Below are 27,522 nucleotides of genomic sequence, written 5' to 3'. Positions count from 1 at the left end.
TTCTCGGAAAAACATCGCGTGTTCAAACCTATAACGATGAGAAAATGTCGCGGGCCTAAAAGAAAAAACATGTTTGGCGAACCGTACGAAAAAAACACGCAGATAAGTTAGGCATCTAATTAAACAAAAATCGTGTTCGACGCAAAACGTTAATAGAATCAAATTGAAATTATACGTATACAGAATACCTAACCCGTCCACCCATACACCACCCACCTGACTACCTGCCTACTGAATATTTTATCAGGGTCTTGATCGAGCACTTGTCGTCCTCGAGACCGACCAATTGAAACAATATTAAAATAATATTACATCGTCAGTACGGCGGATCGCGGTTAGGTACATGGGTTTTCCGCAGGTTTTTCCATCGCATATAATACACCAATCAAGTATTATTATTATTACAACATTTTTTATTCGTATACATAATTGCGCCACATATTAATACTAATAATTCTATCGTCAATATACATGGGCAGAAAGAGAATGTTCGCTATTCCATAACTGCCGTCGTACTCGGTTTTTCCATTGGTAGTAATAAATCCTTGTGCGACACAATATAATATTATAATTTACAATTCTATGGTGGTGCTGTGCGCTGAGGTGCAGTAACCGTTACATAAATATAATGCTCAAGACAATCTGTGGCTGTGAACACCCACAAACGAAGTTATGCTAAAACAATTTGCAAAAACAATCGAAATGATATCAAAACAGAGATTGAAACTGCAGACACTGTGGTCGGCCATGGTTGGTGGAAGATGGGGGTTAAACACCCACAAACAACTTCGAGTGAGACTCGTGTTAACTAGGTATTTTAATACTAGTCAATTAGGGTTCTGCAGTAAGTTTTCAAAATAAGGTATAGTTGGATTCCCTTTTTAATTAAACTTGTACTGCTCTCGAATCTCCGAAAGGGGTGGAAAAATTGAAATTAACTAAAGATGCACTAAAATATATAGCTAAAATTATATAGAAAAATATGATAATATGTATCTACGTTTATAAAAATATGCTTAAATTAATCAAATATGTTTTTTTTTTTTGTAAAATATATAACGAAAAATGATATGTAAAACTTTGTATGTGATTTACCAAATGTTGAAATGGATATCTTACCTATATACATTAGTGTTCTACAACCACTAAATAAAATATACAAATGTGTTAAATTTCAAACACTTATAATCAATAATATAATATTAGGTATATTCTTCCGATTGATAATATCGTCGCAATATTGAGATCAATTTCAAAAATGGAATAAAATTTGTTTTTAGAATCAACCTATGGAAAGTTTAATGCTTTTAATTTCAAACTTGGCAGTTTTTATAATTCAATCCTATAAAAATAATAAATACTTGTTGATCTTAAAAATTACCTCTACTACTGCCGAGATCAGATGTTGAAGACCTACAATTAGAGGAATGAAAAAGATCACCTAAGCCCTGAACCGAAATTTCGCTAAACGACTATTGTAGCCGGATAACTGTTTTGACATATCTTTCGGGTAAATAGTAGGTATATCATATTATTATTGTTGTGTATCAAGTGCAAACACTCACGTTGTTGTACTGTAGCGATATCCTGTTGTATTCGTCCTGGTACGCTTTTTTCGCCTTCCGCTTCTCTGCGCATATTCCTGCGATCCGGTCCAGAGTGTTCTTCTCGATCCGGTCGCACACGGACCTTATAGCCCGACTGGCTGCGTCTAGCTCGTCGAGCAGTCGCTTCCAAGCACCGGCCATGAGACTGCTGCCGGGCGTTGCGTCAACTGCACCGCTGCCCGCGCCCAAGCCGGCGCCGCTGCACTTGAACCCGAGCGCACAAACTGCGCTCAGTGATGCAGCGTACTCACGGTCGCACTTGAGCTTGCTGGTCACACACCGGCGCATCACCTCTAGCATGCGGATCTCAGCCTCCTGCCGACCCACCAGGGCTTCGTATTCGGGTTTGCCCTGGGCCGTCGCGTTACCGCCGGTGTACCCCATATCGGCCTAGTGTGTGTGCAGGCCACTGTCCTCCGGCGAGTCACGTCATCGTCTATGCTCCTCTAGCAGCCGTCTCCGACGCCGACTGGTAAATATTGACGTGTATAAACCTACTATAATATAACCGTCGAAGATAATATTATAACGTATAATCAGTGCGCCTGAAAAACGACGTTAACGATACAACGCGAATATCAAACGCGTACAGAACGATATTATATTAAAATACGCGAGTGTATTTTTATTTTTATAATCATTAATATATTATTATATTTATACACGAAACGAACGGACACACACCAGAGGAACAGTGGACACCACGAGCAATGCACGCGCACGACCCGAACCCGACTGAAGCACTGCCGAGTACCGACTGCCCGCCGTTGGCCGACGCGGAATTAACGAGTGTCGTCGACCGTCATTGAGGAGCAAGCTGTAACAAAAATAAACACGGTGCGGATTGTTGCGCCGCCGCCAGTGTTACCAACCCATTCTTGCCGAGACCGCTGCCGTCGTCGCAGCCGCCCGGGACGTGTGGACCGCTTAGGAGGCGGATGAACGTGTTTCGTCGACCGACGTCTGAAGAAGGTGTTTGAAATCTGCACCTAAACGCTCGTTTGTTGTTTCCTCTTTGTTGTTGATTTCGCGTCAATGTTATTATTTTAAATTATTTATCTCTCCCGCGTCTACGATTACGATTTACGCGATATATACGACCAGATTTTTTGCAATTACAGTGCAGGTAGTACCTATATCCTATATGCAGTAGCAGTTGTGTGTTGACGATTTTTTTTAAAGCCCAACTACTCTATCAAAATTGTTAGAATGAGTGGCAAATAATTAAATATCTATTATTTTTCTAAGACTAGAGTGATCAGAAATATAAATGTGTAGTCATGTAGAGATGTTAAAATATGGTATTTTATTATTTTTTTTTTTTTTTTGTATAATACCACATTATACCGTATAGAACTTTGTAGAGTGTAGACTGTAGTACCTTAAATTGTCGAAAGTTTATACAGGTTATAAAATCATTGTTCATTAAGAAATATGAATCGTTTTAAAATTAATTAATTGAAAAATGGTTATAAAGTCAGAAAACTTTTAAAAAAATACATAAGTACCTAATATAAGAGTTATTTTAAACCAAATTCACCAAATTAATATTTAGTCATGCTACCAATTATAATGTACCATGTACCATACATTCATATACCTAGTGACTAGAAATGATTTTAATTCATAATACTTTAATTATAATTTATATAATAAATTATATTCTTAAAATATCAAATAAATTTGGATATAAGTTACCTTATTATCTCCTATTTATATACTTAAGTTTAGATGACAGTTAGGAAAACTTTTAAACAAACAAAAAAATTATCTGCCAAATAATATATAAAACGTTTTGGATCCAATTTTTTACTGCTTATAAGTACTTAGTACTTGATACTTTTATTTAATACCAGAAATTTAATAAAAAATGTATTTTATTTTTAAAAAGTTTAAATAAACAAAGGGAATCTATTTTTAATAGGAAATTTTTAAATATAATTAAATCGAAATCATAATTAATACTTATATAGGTACTATCTCATATTCTCATTGTACATTTGTAGTTTGTACCTATATTAATAATAATATAATAGTACAATTGATCTAAGTCATTTCTAATACATTAATGCTAAATAAACATGTTCAAATTATAAATTATAATAATTAATAAAAATATTATTTAAGACAATAATAACTAAAAATAACGTCTAAATTTTTTTTTATACCATGTGTTTAATATAATTTTATACCACTGTGACATTGTATAATACCCAGAGTTATTTTGTTTTAAACATGTTTAAAACAGCTAAATAAAATAAATTTTAATTTGTTTTAATCAATTAAAACAGTTGAATAAAATAACAACAAAACAAGTTAAAAAAAAAAAAAAAAAAAATGAATAGCTCAATTTTAATTTTTATAAAAGTTTTTATTTTATTTGTACTACATAATATCATTATTTTCGTGTTTCAAATTAATTTATATTTTATGATTTTATGCAATCTGTGAAACAACCTGGTGTTTATTTTCTCAAGAAATTTCTAGCAGAAAGGAAAAAGTTAAAACTTTAAAATGATGTTCATAAATATTCGTATTTTCAAATTGTAAAATATTTTTCAATTCAAGAACATCTAGTGATGGGTTTAAGAGGAGAGAATGCCAGTTCCCCCCCCCCCCCCCATTAAGCCTAAAATAGCGATTTTTTTTAAATGCAACAATTTTTTTATAATTGACTCAATAAGAATCTATTTTAAGACAGTGTTGCCAATGTTGCTTAATCAAAATATCTTAATCTAAATTTTTAATTTCATAGACTTTTTTCGACTTCAAATGTCAAACATGTTTAAAATTGTTTATAACTGTTTTAAACAGCACAAAAAAATCAACATATATAAATTAGTTTAAAACAAAAAAAAAACGTGTTTTAAACAATAAACTCATGTGTTTTTATTTTTTATTTAAAACATGTTTTTTCCAACTCTGATAATACCTTATGTATAATACAGTTTTATACCACTGTATAAATGTATAATACAACTCGCATCTCTACATATTATATGTAATATTATAACAACAGATTTAATTTTGTTTAAGAGTTTAACGAAAAAGAAAATTAAAATATGACACAATTTATGTTAATTTATATATAACTACTATATATAATATTCTATTGTTCCGTAATAAACATAGACGTGCTACTACTGCTATTAGACTGTTATCCATGTGCATTTTGTGACTATACAAAAGATACAGTACCGATTTTAATAAAACATAGGTGTGTGCCGGGTGTTATTAGCTCTATCAATAAAATAAGTTCAACACGCCACTGTTTAGTAGATATATAGACCATAGACGATATAGTTACTGACTTGCCGTAGGTAGATACACTTTCGATCCGTACGCTGTTATTACTTCGCCAAATATCTGAATCGTTTTGAAACGTAGGCGCCACGCCGTATAAAACGAATGCAGACGAATAAAAACATCTAACGAGCGGAAAAGAACAGTTTCCAAAAATGTTGATCCATAAAAAACTATTACCCGAACTTACAACAACATTATACATTTGAAACTTTCTATTTTCTGATAGTTATGCAGATTGGATTTAAAGAATTTCATGGTTTATTAATATTTTAACACAGAAACATATTTTATAGAAAAATATCGACTTAAAAATATTTCTAAATATCTTTTAAAATAGTTAACTATGTATAGAATCATTATAATTACTTGATCTAGGACTGTTTATGTTCGATCAAGTTAGTTAAGTAATGGCATTTTTTTGAAAATTTTTACAAAAATTATGTATAAAAGTATAAAACTACAAAATATGTTCAATAAACATTATAAGCATATCATAGTATAAAAATATGTTAATGAATTGACTCAATATATTTAAATACATGAAAATTACTATCCAACAGCGGAAGTTATTCGTTCTAGATTTAAATATTATCTTAAAATTTGTTATTTTATTGTACATTTCTATTATTAGTTATAAAATTCTATCAAATAAAATTTTTATTTATGTACTCTATATAACTTTAGTACACTGTTTTATAAATATAAAACTTGCCAAATCTGATGGCTGACCTAATAAACACTTTTTAAAACTTATAATAAGTATAAGATCTCATATAAAAATCAAAATACGTAACAACAAACCAATAAGTGTGTAATTTCTATCACACGAACGAAGTGATTATGATTTCAGGTTAAAAATAGTTTGATATCGACGCTATTTTTGCAACATAAATTTCTGGTCATCTCATTTACATCTACACTTTATATATAAACTAACACATAATATAATTAATATTTTAATTTTTAATGTAAAATAAATTTGTATTCAGTTTTTTGTTTATATTTAAATATTTGAATTTGTAAAAACTATTATAGTAAATTGTTTAAGTATTTCCCATTTATATAACTTTTATTATTCTGATAATTTATAATACATTATGAAACTTAAAAAAATATTTTCAAACTTTCGATTTTTCACAAGTTTTTTTAAAAATTTGTTGACAGTGACTAATAAACTCCATAAGATTATGTTAAGATATCATGCTGTTCCCTGTAGTTATTATAGTAGAGAAAGTCTAACGGTTAGTTGGCAGTATTATATTATTAATTTGGTCCACAAATTGTATGTGTTATTACAATATTGTCTTTTTGAACATTGTATAAAATATTTAGAACCGTTGGTAATTTTTTTATTTTTTTAATGGTAAAAACCATTAAATAGTAAAATTTACGAAAAAAAAATAATATAAACATTTTATATTTTATTATTTTAGAGTACTCTTGGATAATATATTATTGTAATACTAAGTTATTTTCATGTTTAACAAAAGACTTTTTTTTTAAGATCAGGGAATTTTAAAATACATTATATTTTAAATTCGACAGACTTTTCTATCATTTATAAAATATTTTAACTTTGGATCTTGATATCATGTTGATTTAGTAATATAATATGTGTATTATATAATTTTTTTAATTTTTATATTTTTCTTCGTTTTTGGGGATAGTAAAAATGCTTTAATTTTCAATTTTAAGGTTGGTTTCTGATAGAAAATTGAATCTCATTGATTCCTAAGATACATTAGAGGATAAAAAGTAAAATACTTATAAAAAACCTTGTATTCAATTTATATGCTTTTCGACCCATCGATGACTAATTTATTTTTTATAGACATTTATAAGAAACAAATTTAAAAATTTCAAATTTTAACCCCATAAAATGCTTACAAGTTATTAGAAACCATTCATAGAATTAAAAATCGAAAGATTTTTACTGATCTAAAAGGCTGTTATAGAATTAATTAACAATAAAAAATATTTAAAAAAAAATATGCATCATTGTAAAATTATTACATTAATATATTTGCTCGCTTTGAATCCAAATTAAATATTAAAAATAACCAAAAAAAAAAAGAAAAGTGGATTAGTGGATAACGCGATCGATAATCGATATAAGCTATAATGTGTCGAGTGAATAACTGTTAATGAATAATATATTTAATATTACTTCAATGACACATCATTGAACACAAAAAATGATTTTGAACAAAGCTGTCAAATAATAAACTTCAAGTACATTTCATAATATGGCTTTTGATATTTTTGTTATATATTTCATACTATTATTAATATTAGGGTAGGTTGAATTTATTTAGCCAAAAACATTAAATTAGTTATATTATTAATATTAATTATTATAATAATAATAAATATAATTATTTACATACACTCGTATTACTATATAATTAAATTTTGAGTAAATACTACCTTAACGTAAAATTGTGTGAATATAGTAAGGTTCATCTTATACATAAAAAATATCTAAAAATTAATGTATATATTTTTAAATGTCAACGCAGAAGTAAAATCTTTAATATATGTAAAGTTTAAACCTTCAATTTTCGATGTAAGAATAAATTTTTTAAGAAATAGCATAATAATAAACATTTTTATTCGTCCTTTAAATAAGTAATTTTTAATTTTAACTTAAAATATCTATAAAAAATAATTATGATTAATTCTAGTGTGAACTACTTATGAAGAATATTGTATAACATTTTCAACTTTATAGCTATAAAACTTGCCACTTTAAAAATTCTTAACTGCAAAAAAATTTTTAATTTTCCAAATGTATATAAAAAAATTATTGTAATGTATTATTAATAATTGTATATAGATATAAGAATAATTTATATGGGATCTTGTATTAAATTTTCATAAATTTTAACCCATTAAATATTTTTTTATTGACATTTATAGAAAAAAATCAAAAATTTCTTATCTTCCAATAACTTAAAAAACAAAATATTTCAAAAATTACATAATATATATAAAATGACTATAAATACTTAGTGAAAATTTCAAGTTTCTACGATATTCATTTTTGAAAAAAATAGTTATTAGCATAAAAACTCACGATGTTCTTTAATTAAAGCCAATTCAAAGTATTCTGATGAATAATGAATAATGATATTATTATTAACTTAATTATTAATGATGTGCCCCATCTTGTTTAACACTTGGTAAAACCACCTATATTTTATTATATATCTTATGTATATTAAGCATTGATTATCACTTGAAAAGTTAACTAAAAGAACAAGTAACGACAAGTAAAGTGGACTTCTCAAACACTCGAGAAATGACAAACAATAGCAATGAAGAAGATCCGTTAATGAGTTGCTCAATAATTATATCGCAAGTACAATAACAGGCATCAAGTCCAGCAGTCCATCATGGTTTTTTCAATCCCGACGAATAGTTCATGTTGATTTGAAGATTTGTGTAACTTTTTTAGTATGTCAATTACGATTACAGTTTGAAACAAATTTTAATCATTGGCAAAATGAATAATATTATATGTAAACATTGCGGTGCACATAATTTTAAGAACAAAACATCAGAAATGTGTTTCGCAAATGGTAAAGATTAGATGTTTTGAACTACCACCTTAACCATTGTTGTCATTGTATACTAGAAACTCAGTTGATTCAAAGCACTATTTACAAAACATTGTCAATTACAATTCTATGTTTCAAATGTCATTCTTTTGGAACTGAAAGTCATCCACTCATCCACGACCAATGCATGCTAACTTTCAAAATGCATTAACAAATCTATCATCGATTAAGATCACTTCAATTTATTGGTTTCAAATGCTGAACACAAAATTTAACAAATCAATTTAATAGGCACAAAAACAGGCAAGTAAATCAATAATAATGCGATACAATTCCAGGTACCAATGAAAATATTTTGAAAATTTTGACATGTATATTAAATATTAATTCATAAATTTGGCAAAAATTAAGTATCTATGATAATTCGTTTGTGACTTAAACTTACAAACAAAATAAATTTAGAAGAATTTTTGTTTTGCTTAAAAATTCCATTGCTTTCCTCAATTTATTGTTTTTAACGCCAAGTATTTAAAATTTAAAAAAAAAACAGGGAATTTTTAATTTGAATTTATCAAAAGTATAAATTAGATTCAATTTCTGTATTAGAAACCATTTTCAAAGTTAAAGCATTTTTTTCAACTATTTATCATTCAAACACAAAAAAAAGGTATTCATTATTGTAAAATGAATACACTCATCATCTCTCCATTCAGAATTTAAGATTTATAAATTAATTAATTATTGTCAATTTAATATGATTTAACATTTTCTAAAAACCAATATTACTCTGATACACACTAGAATCTAAGCTAAAACTTTATAGCCTACAGGATACAATTTCAATCTAATAAACAATTCTAATACACAAATTAAATTTTTTTAAATCATTTACATATATGTGTGAAAACAGGTCTATGACACTATATCTTTAGACCCAAATCTGGTGGCTATAATCTTGAACACAGATTCCAAGGAAGAACGAGGTACCTATACGTCATCACTCATCAATAATAATTAAATAAATCCTTTGAATATGACTTATACAAAACACAAGAGTAACATCACAGAACAATATTAATTTATAATAATAAATTCCTTATAAAATGAAAAAATTACTTATAAATTTCACTATGATTTAATATTTATGTATTAAAATATAAAATAAAATTACTTGCCAGTAATAAAAAAAAAAAAAAATAAAAAGTGAAAACATAAAAAATGAACAGTATAACATTTATTGTATTGTTTCCATTTATGAAACAAAGAGGGAAATATGTAGCCACCATTCTATCAAATCACATATATGATTTTAACTTAACTTTTAGAATCCAATATTTCATATCTTAGAGCAAAGGTTGCTAATTAATATTTTTGAAAAGCACATTAAGCATCTGAAAATTTTTTGTGGGCCATTAAAATTCTAAGTATATATTTTTAACATATAAGTATTATTTTAAGATCGGATGTAATGAGAATATTATTATTTTTATTAATTATTTGTTATTGTTTATAAACATTAAGAACATAACTAATATTAGAAATATTTAAAAAAATTTTTAAATTAAAATTAAATATAAATATAAGAAAAATAAAAAATTGTTTAGTATTATTACAACTATTTGAAAAAATTATTCTTTGCCTGCAGACCACCATTTGGCAAACCCTACCCAAGAGATACAATAGATCGATCTGCAATTAGCTGATCGAATGCCACTTCAATATTGTTCTGTGGTGAATAGGTCTAAAGGAAGACCAGTGTCATCTTGTATTTATCCATCACATATAATTGCTTATAGAATGTATTTAAATATTACAGAGTATACATTTATAATGTGTTTTAAACAAACATTAAGTATAATATAATATAAAGTATGTACAGAAAAAACAATTATTTGATTACATTTTTAAATTTCATTTTATTCATAAAATATACAATATTTTCATGATACTTAATATTTCCCCATGTATTAAAAAAATAAAATAAAACTGTATTAATGGTTTATAATATTGTACAAATAAGCTACTTTGTCTGGGCGTGCTTGATAAACAATTAAAACAGAAACATAATTATTACAATTATATTAATTGGTCAAGATATTCAACTGATATACATATACATAAATGTATAATCAGTTACAATTTAAAAGTTTTTATAATAATTTTAAGTATGAAAATAATTATTTTGTATTAATTTAATTTGTTAAAAACATTATTTTTAAGAATATACATTAAAAATACGTAGTAATAAATGTTGCTGAGAGGGGAAATACGATTTTGATTAAATAAAATGGACTAATAATTTTTAATGTACATGATGATACAGAAAATAATATATAATTACGTATTTAATTTTCAAAAATAACCATACATGTATTTTAAAAAACAAACAAAAATAAAAATTATGAATATAATGGTCATAAGACAGGAACAGAATTCAAGTAGATTAAACTGATAAAAGTTTTTCTTTTTATAAAAAGTCTATTACATGATGACAATTGTGAAAAACAAGAGTCATAAAAAAATCTGTTTTTCCAATATATTTTTATTTCAACAGTTCAATATATTATTATAATATTATGTAGTCTACATTTTAGTTTTATGTAAGAAAATAGTATTTTGTTTTTTATTTTACAATAAGAAAATGAATAGTTAAAATTGGTAACATCTAAAAAAATAATGCTTTTCATGTAAAAGGTACAAGGCACATTTATTTCTCTTAAAATCTAATAACATTTTATTTATATGAAAAAAATTGCCAAAAAACATTAGTATTAAATTACAATCTTTTAGTATTCGCTATTCTATTTGAATTCCTTAACCAATTTTGATCAACAGTCAATTTTAAATATCCTGACTAGATCACGAAAAAAAAAATAAATTACAAAAACCTAGTTTATATTAAATTGGAGGAGGAACTATCTGTAAAAACGGGCTTAGAGGAGAAAAGGTAAATTTTCAAAATATTAATTCATGGAATGTGGATGTCATTAAGCTCTAGTTTTCCTTACGTGTTGAAAATAGCATCGTACCCTTAACAAAAAAGAGCTGTCGTAAAGGACGCTGAACTAATATCACAATGGTATCCTTTGTTTTTACAAAAATTAAAATTAAAAAAAAAAAACAATAATTTAGTTTGCTCAAAGATCTCATATAGACAATAGAATAATTGTATACACAAAATCGACAAACACGAACCTTAAACGCGCATATTTAACACAATTTGGTTTGAGTCACAAATTCAATAAAATTAGTCTTTATAACTAGTTTAGTTTGAGAATTCAAGAATAACATCGTCTTCTCAGTTTCCGTTTCCGGTCACCCTGTGTCATCTGCAAGGATCGAGCAGAACTTCGATCCAAGTTGGACAGGATGTGATCTCCTGCCTGGAATACTTGGGTCCCCATCCTTTGGCAAAACTGATGCGTACGGCGTTAGGGTCGACAGGTCCGACTCGCACGCCGTTTGAATAGCGTATTCGATCACCGTGCGGATTGCCCGTGAATATATTTAGACAGTGGCCGGACGGTACACGAAATACTAGATAAGACTTGCTGTCCGGATCGTCCAACGTAGGCGAGTTAACAAACATTGGCCAATCACTTAGGTTATACGCCCACACACCGTCTTCTTCTCGGCTTAGAGCTAGACCTGTATACAAACAATTAGACATAATTAATATCAAAATAGATAAATTAGATCAATATGCTGGTATTTTTCAGGAAAAATAGACAAAAATCACCAAAATATATTAGTCTAGACAGATGTAAAACGTACCTTGTCCAATTTTGGTCCTGTTCCTAAGCACAGACTCTGGAGGGCCCTGCGCAGGTGAAAAATGATGTTGAGTAAGAGCGGCTAGAGACAGACCCGTGCCAAGTGGAACGTTCCAGAACACATTAACGGATTTTGTTTCGACGGGAAACAGTCGGCCAACTCGTTGCGATAGTTCCCAGTATGCCACTTTACACCATTCTTGTTCGTTTTGTTTTTCTATAAATATAAAAAAAAACATAACAATAAGTAAACATGACCATGTTATATTTAGTAACATCTTATTATCGATAAATTATGACTTCTGACGAGTTTCTTAAATACACATCCTAAAATACTAAAATATGAATTTGAAATATCTAATAATCGAATGGTACAAAGGTACTACAGTAAAAACTTATAGTCATTAGCATAGTTTTAATTTTTAACTGAGAAGTAAAAGTTTAACCGGTCTATTTAATTAAAGAAAAATCAGCTTGCTTCACCTACAAAATAATTTTTAGCTACATTTTTATCTCAATACACAATTGCCATTTAAAATAGTTTTATTTGTATTACTACAGGAACAGAATATATCCTCCTATTTTTTCATTAAGACGATGGAGGTGGCCAAATAAAAACAAATATCAATAACGTCATTTTAGGTTTTTCTAGAAAGCCAATCAAATAATACCAGAGATATTTTAGTTATCACGGATAAAGCTTTTAATAATGGTCATTTGGTATGAAGAATTTTTATTGAAGTAATTGATACTAGCAATGGAATATAATTAGTTTTAAAACTGTATTTTTTTTATTATTATTTCATTACTAATATTAATTGCTTCAATAAAAAGCATTTTTAGAAATAAAATTAAATGGGATTATGATAATAATGTTCTTGTACATGCACGTATTCAATATCACATTACTTTAGTATTTGCATAGGTAAACATCTTTACCTTATACATTATATACACAGTACACACCCACTGATCTATAAGTATTCCAACCATTGAAAAATATTTTACTATCATCAGTAGGTACACAGAATAATTACTGTATTCAATTACACAATATTATGAAAATAGCTATAATTTATGATATACGACCAGCTAATCGACAGTAAAAAATATTGACTTAGCTTTCACTTCAAAATATAGTGATATAAACGCAAAGATTCTACTATGGAAAAAAAGCTTATAAAAGACGTCGTGATGATGGCACGATAATAAGATATCATTAAATAATAAATAATCGTCCTATAGTCATTTTTATTCCTTCTTTATTTTATCCAAGACGCATTGACGACATTCTGGTGGCATGTTTAAGTGATGACGACGATGTCGTATGAAGGGATAACGGCGATGTTGTAGAGAGGGATGCGACGGTGAAGGCATTGAAGCAAAAATACGAATCCCTCATCAAACCAAGTGAATCAAAAAAGGGCAAAAATATGTGGAGATCAAGAGAGCTGCATAATGGTATTACAAGTATTATATACGTCATGAACACCACTGTGCGGCGCCTGGTACTAACCGACGTATAATACAGACGACCAAGACCACCACCAGATGTGATTTATCCACGCGAGAGAGCAGGTCCCGGCCACAGACCCAAAATGAGTTCAACCTCTAACCCACACAAAAAAAAAAATAATAATAAAACCAGTATGGCAGTAAATATAACATATAAATACAAGGGATTCTCATAACATTATACTGTCTATCGATTGCAAGGTGACAACTAGTACACGGTGAACCCACCGAAATTCTCTCGAGGCACGTTTCTCTCGATTCTCATTCAAAAAAAAAAAAAATCAAATGTACACCACTACACTCTTGGAGAGTATATTATTATATTATTTACCTATAATGCACAAATACACGCACGTACACGCACCGTTTAAACTGGTTTACAAATGCAACTGAACAAATGACGCACAGAACGTGCGTGCGTTTGTCGATCAACGACGAGTCTCGAGGGATTCAGATTATAAGAATACGACGATGTAGCACAGTACCAAAACGGCCGCAACGATCCCAATTCCCGTCGCAGTATCACCATGGCATTATTAAAATAACTACAATAATAAAAATAATGCGTATTGCAATCCGTACATTGCGTATTATAATAATAATAATAATAATAATAAATAATAGACCGTGATCCACTGATCCGCACACGTCGGGCTTTCTAAACACAATATAATAATATAATGATGACGATAAAACTAATAACCGAACGCACACGCGGTTTGTTTTTGGGTGCACGCGGCATTTCTGGCATTCCGATCGGCTTGATGGAGCGCCGCCCACCACTCGCATTCCTCCGACAGACGACGAAGACACGTCCGACGTCGTCCTTCTTCTATAAAAACCTTTATTTATTATTATTACATTTTTTTTTTAAGGATATTCCTTCATCACCGCCTAACCGTATACACACACACACACACACACTGTAGGTAATAATAATAATAATAATAATGGTTTGTCGGCGGCCGGTCCCTATTAGTCTTCTCTGAGAACAAACGGCAATCGTCGCTGCTCCCGTGTTTGTTTTTCCATCTCTTTCTCTCTCCCTTTACCGATCACTCGTTTCTTGATTTCTCGAGAAACATATTATATGTCTACCCACCGCAGGCAGAAGAACGCATTGTTGTAGTTCGGTTAAGACGTGTAGGTACTTAAAACAAATACTTCAATCCTTCCGAGAGTATAACAATATTTTTTTACGAGTGCATAACATTATATTTTGTATGATACATGAGTTTTTATTAAACAAACGATTTAAAAATAAAGTTTGAATTGCTTAAAAAAATTACCTATGTTATATAAACCTGTTTATTTAATTTATTATCAAATCCTTATCACAAACTAATCAACGCGTGTTATAAATTATAATCAATTACACTTTAGATTTAATTGAATACCTACGGGCGACCGAATGGAGAATATTACCTGTTAGAATGCAGTATTTTGACGGTTTTCGTTAAATACTTCTTCGTAATCTCGAAAACAGATATAACTGAATGTTAAGAAAATAAATTTTACACATGTCCCTCCTGAATTGTTTGTCGTCTCACCGTTTTTCTATGCAATAAAAACGTTTGAGGCCCACTGAGGGGTTTAGTGTCCGTGTGCGTGTGCTACGGTCTGTGTTCGTAGTTCAGGTAATTGGGATTTTGCCTTTTCGGCCAGCACACGAACAACGAGTCTGTGTAGAAAATATGTGACCTGTTTAGGATAATATCGCTAATATACATTTATTTCCCTCCGTTCACGCCATTTGTCGATACTACATATTGTAAGTTTATTCACTCGATGCTGAAATATATCACACGCAGCGTTTCTGAATAGAATATAAACTACCACTCCATTATATTGATGCATTCATTTTCGGTCCGCCATTCCGTCAACAACAATAATATAATGGATAATGGTGTAGTAATATTATTTTTCATTTCCTGATCCCGAATTTGACCCGTCGTGTACAACACTACCAAAAAATCAAAATTAAAATCTCTACGCAGAGTGGGTGGCGGCGACAAATGTAGTAAAAATAATTATTATTTACTAGTACGAATAAACAGAAAAACAAGGGGCGAAAAATCAACAACTACTGCAGACACGGGATATACGTCGGCGACGATAACTATTATAATAGTATTATCAACTAGTCATTGTAATAACTAATAATAAAATATAGACGACAATATATTAAAATGCTAATGAACCGAGTGCAGCGGCGGACGAGTACTCTCGTCTCTCCCGCAACCCACTCCGACGCACACACGTTGAGACGACCGGTTTTTCGTTATTTGTATTACACACAGACACAGTGCAAGCCACATACGTTTTTTCATTATTATTATTATAAAGCACAACAGCCGCCACGCGTACATACACACACATATATATATATATTATGTTATTAAATGAATTCCGCGCGTCTCTCTGATGTTCTCGATCACATCACACACACACACATACACACGCACTGTACAAGTAATATAATATAACTGGCCGCCGCCTCAGGTTCGTACGGTGTGCGAGTATTTTTTATAAAGTCGGCGGCGAAAGCATTGTAATTTTCGTAATTGGCACCCGCGGGCGTATTGTCGCAAAAACACACGGATCGCGGCGATCGAGCATGGGCGTGCCATCCAGGGGAAGGCTTGCGGGGGATCCGATTAATATAAACGCGGCTGCTGTCCGTGTGTGCACATTGGACGCGGCGTTTTTCGTAGACACAAACGAAAATCGAGTGCGTGTGGGAAAAAACCGACGGCCGAAAATATATTAGAGGGAAACGAGAAATTGACTAGTGCTATACTCGTCGTTATAATAATATACATTACATTATACAACGTCTCTCTTGCTATCCGTGCTCTGCGTTATTACTAATATTACTATTATTATTACTATTATTATACGCCGTAGTCGTAATAACCGGTCTCGGGCGCCGATCGACGGTGGAAATAATGTAATAATAACGATTTGAGAAGGAAAAAATAATAGAAAACTCAATATGTTTTATCAATTATTATTTATCAGACAAAAATAATTGCGGTGGCCGAGAAATTTGACCACTGTACAGAATGTCATAAACATAATCATATCGTTTATCGTCGTGACCGCTACAAAGATAAAAAAACACACGGTTTTTGTTTCTCGTACGCAACACAAACACGGTCAACGGGCTTTGGTGGCAAAGGGTCCACCGACGATCTAAGATCGCCCGTGACGACGTCGTCTTACATCACCACTCGTGATCGTCGCGAGCAATCAAAGATTATAATAATATGACGTATATAATATCATATTATATCGGGTCTCGGGTTGCCGACGACCGGCGAGAGCCGAGTTTCGGCGGCCGTTACGGCGAGACGGACTACGTCGGCAACGGATAGCAACCGGTTCTTCTATACGAACCGAACGAACCCGCGCACAGTGGGGGGGGTCCCGTGATGAATGGCACCGGCGCGGCGTGCATCGGACGCCGGCAACCCGGTCGAGCCCGGGCGCCACACAACCCGTCATTAGCAACGGCACACAAACCCCCCCACTCCCGACCAGACGACGGTACGCGCGCGCGCACGCCACACAATACAAACATAATAATGTGTTTTTTCAATTATTATTCTTTCGGAGGACCCTATACTCAGGTACCTCGGCAGTGGACGGGGAAAATCGGTATTTATTTCGTCGTGCTGCAGACGGATCTATCTACGGACGTCGAGAGAATTACAAATTTTTAGACAACTGTAGTAGTTTTTGGTCGATCGAAAAACGAATCTAACGGCGCCTGCGTTTCGACGACGGCCGAGGCTACAGTTGTTGTGGTTTTTTATTTTCACTGATTTCGTGTGTTTTTCACGATGAATCAACAGCGTTGACGTGACGTCACGGGCGCCAGCGATCGGCCCCCAGCCCGTCGCTTGTAAATAGTTATTTTTATAGGTCTTTGAGTGGCGGCGTGTGTGTGTGTGCGGTTCGAAAAAATAACCAACGTCGCCAGTCTATTTACCCCCACTCGAGTCACTCGTATCGGCAAAACACAACGACAACACACACGCATGTAATGATATTCGTCGTCACCGGCACATATTATTATCAACGGGCCGTCGCCGTCGCTGGCACCCGGCACCGGCACCACCGCCACCGCCACCACTGCCGCCTCCATGCCATTATTATCATCGTCGTCGTCGGTGTTGTCCTCCCTCTTCACCGCATCAGCAGCCGACGACGCCACGACCTCATCGTAACGATAACGCAGCGGTGGCGGTGCGAAGAAGAGGGAACTGCCGCCGATCATAGATCGCTGCCGCCAACAGCAGGCGCCGCTCATTACCGACGCCGCGACCGCGAAAACGATAAACACGCGCGCCAACAAATAACCCCACCACCGCCCCAGTCACGAGTGTATAAATTTTAATATTATATTATTATACTATACGAACAATAATCGATAATCCGCCGACGAGATGTATAATAGGTAATAACATTATGATTATAACAAGTGTGCGGGAAGAAAGAAAATATTTTAATAATTTTATAATATTTTGTTATTATTTTATGGTTAATAAGTTGACGACCAGAAGCGTTAATATTGAAATAACTAATGATTATTATTTTTTTCATGTGACACCGTCTCGACAATAATATGCATTCTCAACACATATACACCAACACTATCAACATAAATCGAATCCGTCCATAAGGCGTTTTTTCATAGTTTTTTTTCTTTTCATTGAACGAAAATCCGAATGCATTTTTCATCGACATTTTTATTATTATTGTTATTCGCGCACAATCGGTAGCGGGCACTTGTTACTAAAACGACGACGAATGCAATTGCCTAGGCAGCATCACATCGAGTTCGGGTTCTCTTTTTTTTTGTTATCCACGCCAACCTCGTCTCACTTGTCCTACCGCCCACAAGACCCCGATATATTGGTCCCGATAAAAGTCCAGAGGCTATAATAACACCGTAATAATGTTACATATTATACACGTGTAATATAATATATACAATAACAACATGGTGCGGCAACAGTGGCGTGCACGCATGCCAGTGGCGGGCGGACGGACTAGAAGGTCTACGGGTAATTATGTCGTTTCCGTGTGGTCGCCACTCGTAATTAACCTTTGCTAGGTTTTTTTTAAAGTTTGGTCGGGCGCCAGTCGGTCGCGCGGGTGCACCGCAAAATGTCATCTGCCGACCCCGCCACCGTATACATTGTGTATATGAGTGCGAGTGTAAGTGTAAATGTATACATGTATTTGTATGCGTATATAATATATATAATAAATACGGAGAGGAGGCACATATGCCGAGACGCCAGGCGCCCACGACAATCGCTTCGCAGCGCAGTGCCGTTCTCACGTTCCTATTATTTCGGCTGTCCTTCACATAAAAAAAAAAAAAATAATAATAATAATAAAAAGAAACCCCAACTCGCCAAAATATATCTTTTATATTAAATAAGTATCGCACAACGAATATTATTTTTTATATCATCCTGCAGCGATCTGCACTGTATTAAATTAAACGTATAAAAGTATGGACATTTAGTTATAATATTGAAAACATACAAATACGTGTATCTATACATAAAAAAAAAAAAAATGCTAACGAATATTTACACACAAATCTAAAATAAATAGATTCAAGACTGTATAGTGTATAGTATATACTATATACTAATTCACATGACTCAAAACAACCTACAAAAGACAATGGTAATGGGTGACAAAATAGATAAAAATCACATGATAGTTATTTGAAAAAATATTTGTTTTTCCAGTGAAAACACATTTACTCAGTTGTACGGTTTTGACAACATCACAACGACGACAATATTATTATAGTCAGTTATAATTACTACACGACGTAGCATTTTCACAAAAGTAATGTTTCCATCTCACTATTATGTACAGTGTACATAGTACACATACAACAATGTAACTATTAGATAAATATCTAATTACGCATTAGAATTAATCTAAAAATCAAATTAATGCTTACCGTCGCCGTCAGTGCTAAACGAACCACGAAGTTCGTCATCATTACTATCCCAACTACATTCACTGGGTGCACGATCTGAAAATGGAAAATAAATTTTTTATTTAACACAATTAAAAGTTTCACCCAATCCTCCATTATTATTATTTTTCAAGATGTGCATAATTTACTTTATCGTTAAATTTATATTTAGTAAAGATGTTTTTGTCGACCGTAATGTTAAATCAATATTTATTGTTGCACAGAATAACGGGGATATCAAGTATTGTAATATGTATTTATGCTATTATATAACTGCAAGTCATTTATCTCACATTAGTTGTTTAATGTTTTACCATTAAGCGCCGCCCCGACCGTCGTCACCGTTATCATATTAAACGACTTCCATACAAAAGCTGTAATCGACGATGACAATAATAATAATTCTCGTTCAGTGTTAAACGATTTACACGATTAAACGAACCATAAACATTGAACGCATTTTGTAGGATGTTATTAACTCGTTACCTTTTTTTTCACTTTCGTCTGGGAAAATTAGAACGTGACTTCAGAAATATATATCTATCAATACCTCAGGAATGATATTACCGATGACAGTATTTATAATTTATATGTTTATAAAAATCTATATTATATAAGAAACAAAACTATACGGGAGTACTGCACAGAATATTTATACACGCGATCAGATTGACTGGTGAGTGATGAAGAGAAAAAACCAGCTGTAACATTTCTATTGTGTGAGAAAAAATCTACAGGCTGAAGAAGTTGCGTCGACGGTACACACTGCAACAGTTCTTGTGATGCTGTTTTATATATTATTCCTGCTGTTCTCGATCAGATGACCACATTCCCGAAGAATGATTCTCCGATTCGCTCTCTCCGCGGGACCCATCGTCATCTGTCCTTGCATCTCTCCGCGCACACACTAGCGTACTGGTTATTTTTATAGACGCCCAGTTCATAAACATCATTTTTTTTTTCATTCATCTTTTGAACGTAATAGCCATCATTCTATTGAAATTCCGTCTGAACAAATCAAAAATTATTTTGAAACTTATTTATCCTCATACTCAAGCCAAACCACATTATTAGACGCGACATGTTAAAACTTAGTAAAATTTTAGAACAATACAATTTCATGAGTATTAAAATAAAAACAATCAACACCAACCACATATCATTATAATTAGGGCCTTAGAAGTCTACATAAAAATACGAAATGTTCTAAAAACAAAGTGTATAGATTTCATAATGATTTTTTTTTTTTTTGCATGGTTATAATTGTTAATTAAACACCGACAATCCAAACAATCCAATGGTTATAAACATGATATATATATATATTATATAATTACGCAAGATTGTTTATTTAAATCAGTATTTTTAAATTCGACTGTCGCAAACGATAATAATGATAAACCATATTATAAACTATTTTATATTAATTATACAAAATCAAATTAAATATTATTCTTATGAGTTGGGTATGACATATTTATAACAATTATACAAAAATCATCAAATATATGTTAATTTATAATTTGCACAAAATAATAAAAATTCATGATTGTCATTAGAAAGTGTCACACTATAAGAGCATCCAAACGTTTTAAATTGTAATAGCGTAATAATTTCTCGATATTTTACTACATAGATATCCTACCCTAAGTTTAAATCGTCAACATTTTTACAGACTACAACAATTTCTGAGAAAAAAATCTGTTTAATAAATATATTTTTGCCTTTTATTGAACCACTAATAAATTCACAACTTTCTATGAATAAAAAAATGCAATCAAAGCTTATACGACTCTTTGTATTTCATATATTTCCAACTCGCTGCATTTTATATATCTTTTTTAATAGCCCTCTTTTCGTTATTCTTTTGTTTTCACCCTCGCTATAGTCTACATTGGCAATCCGGAAATTCAACGAAACTAGCAAGCTAATCTCCAAGCTTCCACTCGAACGGATTATTATTCACCGAGGTCGTTATTTGAGAATGGCCAAGAGGGTGGACCGGGATAATGCACACGTGTACCTGCTTCGGGCTGCCGTCGCTTGCAGGATTAGGAATTTATAAGGGGTGAATTCCAGATCGCTTTTCACCCTCCTGTGAAACACCGGAACAGTTTACGACGCTTTCATTCGGAGTAGGCGTCATTTCAAACACACGCAACCGGAAGATTACTTTCCAGCAGTTTTTGCCTCTCTCGTTGAAAAATAATACTCCAAATATTTCTACCACAAAAGCAATTTAAACTAGCGCTATAAAAAGAATACTTTTGCAAATTCATCCAATAAGATAAGATGTTTACATAATGTAAAATATGGTTGTACGAATTTAATAGTTTGTTCAATAATTGAGAATTGTTTAAGCTAAACATTGTTTTTTTAAGGATTCATTTATTATAAATAATAACCAAAACATTTATTTTTTAAAGAACCCTTTACTGCCAAGGTTGGTTAATAACACAACGTGTTTTCATATTAAAATAACTTTATATTTTTAAATATAAATAATTCATTGTTAATAATTAAAAATAAAATTAAAGGACATTTAAAATTGGTTCAGTAATTGTAAATCAACTTAATTAAATGCATCCGACTATTATTTATAGGTACCTACGGTGAATATGAAAATAATATTTTAAAATTTATTGATTTATTTATGTGTAATGTGTAGGTATTATAAAAAATTAAAATTTACTTAAACCTTATAGCATATACTACGTACCTACTTAATAGTTATTATAGAAACCCCACAGCTCTTCGGCCGATATCAGAGTAAAATTGAAAGTCATTGACGCCATCATTTTTTGGCCTTGTGCCACTGAATTTTTTACTTCAGATAATCAAATAGTATGATAAAATATGTACGTGTAACTCGCCGAAATTTTCAACGCAAAACATAGCTTTTTTTATTACGGTAAAGTAGTTGCAGAGTATACATAAATTACAAAAGTACAAGTTTAAGTGACTATACAATAATTTAAAGTTTTAAATATTACAATGTTTAAAAATGAACACTTACCTTCAGGTTTCAGTTTTTCTTTCACGAACCTTGAGTATGGCGGCGGAGGTCGTTCTAAAACAATACGAAACGTAACAATATAGTGTTTATACGTATATATTTAATGTTATTATAATATATATTTTATGCTCAGACCTTTTCCGACGAGACCACGCAGACCGTGTCAGAAACTTTAACTACCTAATTCATTACCTATAGGTTCTGTAGCGTTATCATTACAATTCCTAATAACATAATATTGTAGACGCATATAATATTTTTGATAAATTAAATGCAAGACGTGCGTCTTCATACAGGTTGATAATCTCAGCTGCAGACATTGTCCACTGATAATCGCAAAATGTATCATTATTGATTATTATTATAATATTGAGGACGACAAAAAATCAAAATATACCGTGTACACAATACACACTTATATATTAATATGAGTATAATACCAATACTACTACCGCGACACGTAATGAATATTTATGGATATCAACAGTGAAAAAACATCACAGATTTTTTTTTTCTTTCTCCGTTCTGTCGGTGTACGAGAGGACCACACAAGTTTGCATTATCCATTTGTACACACGGGCACGCCGGCAGACTATTTATACGCCGCACAGTCACACACGCGCGTTCGGGCGTACACATACACAGATATAGACACATACACACACCCGTAATGGATTTTTTAGAAACTAGCAGTCCGAAGAAGGATGAAGAGGAGGAGAAGGAGGAGGTTTATCGAGAAAAACGATTATTTCGTTATTTTTTTCCTGGTTTTCGTCCAACGTAAATACGACCAACGTGTGCCAATACGTGTACATACATGTGGCGCCGACCAGTATTTATAAATAAAACATAATAATAATAAAAGGCGACTCCACTTGCGCCGTTCGGGTTACCCACGTCGGAGAACTATATGGACAATGATCGCCGATTTTTAAATAACCAAATGAGTTTTTTTTATTTATCATTATTATTTTCGTACCTTTGACCGAGGGAATGTGATGACGGACGTCACGTCCGTAATGTAACGTACCGCCGACGCCACAGTCACACCGCAGACCTGGCGGAGAAAGACGTACGCCGACGAAACAGTGGGCAGAGGGGGAGACGCGCGCGCGGTTGGGCGCCGTGGCGGAACTGGTGGCGCCGTTGGGTTGCGTGACCGGGTCTGCGCGCTATTTATTTCTCATCCGGCCCGACGGCGACGACTACGATGGCGGCGGCGTCGGGCCAGGTGAAGTGTGACGCAATTGGATCGGTGGATAGTATTATTTTATTATTATAGGTACACCAACTAAATTATACGATTATTAATATATGCGAAATGGACAGAGTTAGATTTAGATGTACTTGCATGTACGTGTTTAATGACAACAAAATGCACGACAGCGGCGTACGAATGAGGGATCAAAATATTATAATGTATAATGTAAGACACGGCGGAATAAAAAAAAAACACTCATTAAGCTGCTGCGGTATTCGCAAAACGTTTTTTTACGAGAATTATTGGCCGCCGTACAATAAACGAAACCGGCGCCGGTCCGTCGCAATGTTTCGTTTTGTGTTTTTTCCCCGCTCGCTTTATCACTCTCACTCTTTCTCTCTTTAAGTACATATGTAGTAAATAATATGCATACATACAAAATTATATTATGTAGAAATAAATGTTTATGTACATATTATTATACTAAACTGAACGTGTCAGCTTATCATTTTCTCTTATCACAACAAACAAGGCGGCAAGTTCCGAGAATATTAAATTACACAATGTCGGCGCACCGTTGTGCGATACATCACATAAATGCCACCGCCATCGTATGCTGTTGTCTTATCAGCGGCGTACAGATAGGAAATCCTGGAAAAAAGGCGCGACGGACGAAGGTTAAATTTGCAACAATATGAACGATGTGAATAAAAACAACATTCGCACAATAACAATATACACGACGGCCGAGACGAAATTCCTATAAAAATAAATTTACGATCGAGAATGTTACAATTCTTTTTTTGCCCAAACGGACGACTTTCGACCCATACAACGATAATTGATCCAATCCGTTTTTATAACTCTTCTACTGACAATGGCGTTTTCAGAAATGGGAAAAATACACCGATAAGAAAACCCTCGTCCGGTACACGGTTTAGTGGCAAAGGTCAAGTCGTGTTACGCATAGTAGGTAGGAGGTTAAGCGTAAGAGTAAAGAGGCGCTTACCGATTTCGCATCGTCTGCTCCAGTGGTACGGGTTGCAGCACACCGTGTCGGGTTGTTTGGCCGACTGGCAGGAGGGTGTGTTCTTCAGCTGTTCGACGGTTCTGAGGTCGGGCCACCGCCACAGCCGGCAGCATATGACCGCCGGGTCGGCGAACAGGAACGGCCGGACGGCCACGCACTCGGCCGCGTCCACGCCACCGGTGTCCACGGCGCGAAGCAGTGTCTCCAGCTGCCTGTCGTCCAGCCGCTTGAACAGCGCGTTGCGGAACTGCCGTTCGTCCGACTCGACCGGCGGTGACGGGTGCGCGGACGGAAGCGATGTCGCCGCTACCGACGACTGAGCGGCCGCGGCGGACGCCGAGGAGGTCTTTTCCGCACACCTGGCTTCATTGTCTCGGCGCACCCGTGCCTTCCACAAGCGTTTAGCTAATGCCGTCCGCCTCCTCCTGAACATGAACATAAAACACGTGAACGCCGCCTCGCATTTGGTGGCCACTACTTCCGCCGACCCGCCGAACCGAATACTGCGCTGGTCCGCCGGCGGCCGGCGTGACGCGCGCGCGGCGGCGGCAGCACCTTGATACGTGATCGCGGCGTGCGCACCACGTTTTCCGGACGCATCCGTGTCGGGCCGACCGTTGTCGTCCGTGCGGCGTCGTCCCAGACGATGCCGCCGCCGCCGCCGTCGTCGTTATAACGTACTGCCGCCGTAAACGGCGACAACAACGACAGCTGCAGCCACGGGACTATGGACAGTGGTCATTTCGCACCGCGACAACACCGGCAGTACAATAATATTGTTGTTATTATTATTATTATTATTACAGGGAACGCGCAATTGATACCGTTCCGCACCGCGCCACACCACGTGCCACCGGTGGTTCAAACGAAATCGCAGAAAAACGCGTCGACCGGCAAACGACAGTGATCGTTATTACGAGTTTATTATTGTTTTTTGTGAATTCCTCCTAACACGTGACACGCGATCGGAAAGAGCGGAACCTTCGACGACAACCAAACGAGTTACACATGATAATAATAATATACACTCCACACGCGCACGATTATACCGAATATATTTTAATTACGTATTAATAATAATATAATATACAACGGTCTACAGTAATAACAACGACGGCGATGTGATAATAACAACAAAAACAACAACGTTAATAATTATATTTAGATTATTTTCGTTCCGGCAGAACAACAGCGAGGCGACAACGACGGAACAACTTGTCGGCCGATCGGTACGAGACTGACAAGTAAGAGAGCCGAGCCAAACGGCGACGAGCGCAAACACGGCATTTACGTGCGTGTACGTGCGTGCGCGTGTAGATTGGAATGGAACGCGGGCCGTCGAGGCGGAGGACGCGCAGCGTGTGTTCGTGCGTGCGTCGGGTAAAGAAAACGGGAACGACGACGGCCGCCGACGTCGTGGTGTAACTATGCCGCCAGCCCGGTGGTAACGTCGCACCGCCCCGCCGCACCGGCCACCGTGTGCAGCCGCCACACCGACGTCGCGCCGCAGCAACACCGGCTCGCCGCCGCAGCCGTCGCTACCCGCCAGCCGCCCGGAGTACCGTGTCTCCACGCACGGGGCGCCACCTACCCCGGCGCCACAGGCGAGCAGTGCGACCACGCGCGCCGAGCCGAATGTCGTGGATTTGTCGCACGTGTGGTCTCTCTCGCTCGCTCGTTCTCTTCGCTCCGATGTAAACGCGCGCACACACGCTTTTATTATGTGTATATTATATTACTATTATTATTATTATTATTATTATTATTTTTTATTATTTTAATATTATATACATCGTCATCGACGCCGTTCTTAGTAAGACCGTTCTCTCTCTCTCTCTCTCACTCCCTCGTTGTTTTTATTGTTTTTTTTTAAACGATTGACAATTAATCTATTAGACACATCATAATTTGATTTGTACTTAAACGTAAAACCCCCACCTCATACATTAAGTAGGTATGTACTTCTATCGTTTACTACAGTAAATATCAGCACGATCGACACGTGCAATTTTTTTTCAAATTTTAATATCTTACTAAAGCCAGAAAAGAGAAATTCTTTTTGTTTACCACGGGTGTTCGATTTATTTACTTCCAAAATAGCTGTGATATTACATTAGTCAATCTTATTACCTACCTATAATAATATAAGCGATTGATTCATGAAGAAACCCTCAGCGTTCATCACTACACCAACCAATTTTTTATAAACAATTATTCGTTTACCCGCGCCAAATTTTGTCCGTGACTTGAATTGCATTTGAATGCCACTACTGCGTGTGCACTCAAGAAATCCTTTCCCATAAATCATAATACTCTTACCGCAAATACAAAAGTGATTATAAATAAATTAAAATGTATACATATTTTATGTTTAACTTATACACAAATACGAAATGTACCTATATTAAATAAAAGTTTTGGTATAGATTGAAACCATGTGTTTTTTTTTTTTTTTTATTATTATTATTACGTACCATTGTTCGTTAATATGAGCTATACAG

At 33.9% G+C, this 27,522-nt stretch overlaps 2 protein-coding genes across 4 annotated transcripts in view; both read right to left on the bottom strand.

Annotated features, from left to right (window-relative positions):
* The window catches only part of LOC112603804 (tyrosine-protein kinase Fer), a 35,509-nt gene extending 33,093 nt beyond the window's left edge, over positions 1 to 2,416 (bottom strand). For 2 of the 3 annotated variants that reach the window (XM_025352556.1, XM_025352558.1), the window contains exon 1: positions 1,566 to 2,414. In XM_025352556.1, coding sequence (XP_025208341.1) covers positions 1,566 to 1,991 — 426 coding nt within the window. In that variant the 5' untranslated portion in view covers positions 1,992 to 2,414. Of the gene's footprint in view, positions 1 to 1,565 lie in introns of all 3 variants that reach the window. The other variant, XM_025352557.1, reaches the window with a different exon arrangement.
* An 8,730-nt stretch (positions 2,417 to 11,146) lies between these two features.
* On the bottom strand, positions 11,147 to 26,442 carry LOC112603788 (mothers against decapentaplegic homolog 6). Its single transcript, XM_025352530.1, has 5 exons — positions 25,001 to 26,442; positions 22,791 to 22,844; positions 19,757 to 19,831; positions 12,248 to 12,463; positions 11,147 to 12,121 (listed from the first exon to the last, which is right to left on the bottom strand). The coding sequence occupies exons 1-5, from the start codon at positions 25,458 to 25,460 to the stop codon at positions 11,799 to 11,801; spliced, it is 1,128 nt and encodes a 375-aa protein (XP_025208315.1). The 5' UTR covers positions 25,461 to 26,442; the 3' UTR covers positions 11,147 to 11,798.
* Positions 26,443 to 27,522: the final 1,080 nt, after the last annotated feature.

Source organism: Melanaphis sacchari, unplaced genomic scaffold (assembly GCF_002803265.2).
Source record: "Melanaphis sacchari strain LSU unplaced genomic scaffold, SCAv2.0 Contig111_pilon_pilon, whole genome shotgun sequence".
Lineage (NCBI taxonomy): Eukaryota > Metazoa > Arthropoda > Insecta > Hemiptera > Aphididae > Melanaphis > Melanaphis sacchari.
Note: the sequence above shows the minus strand (reverse complement) of the source record. Positions and strands in the feature narration are given on the sequence as shown.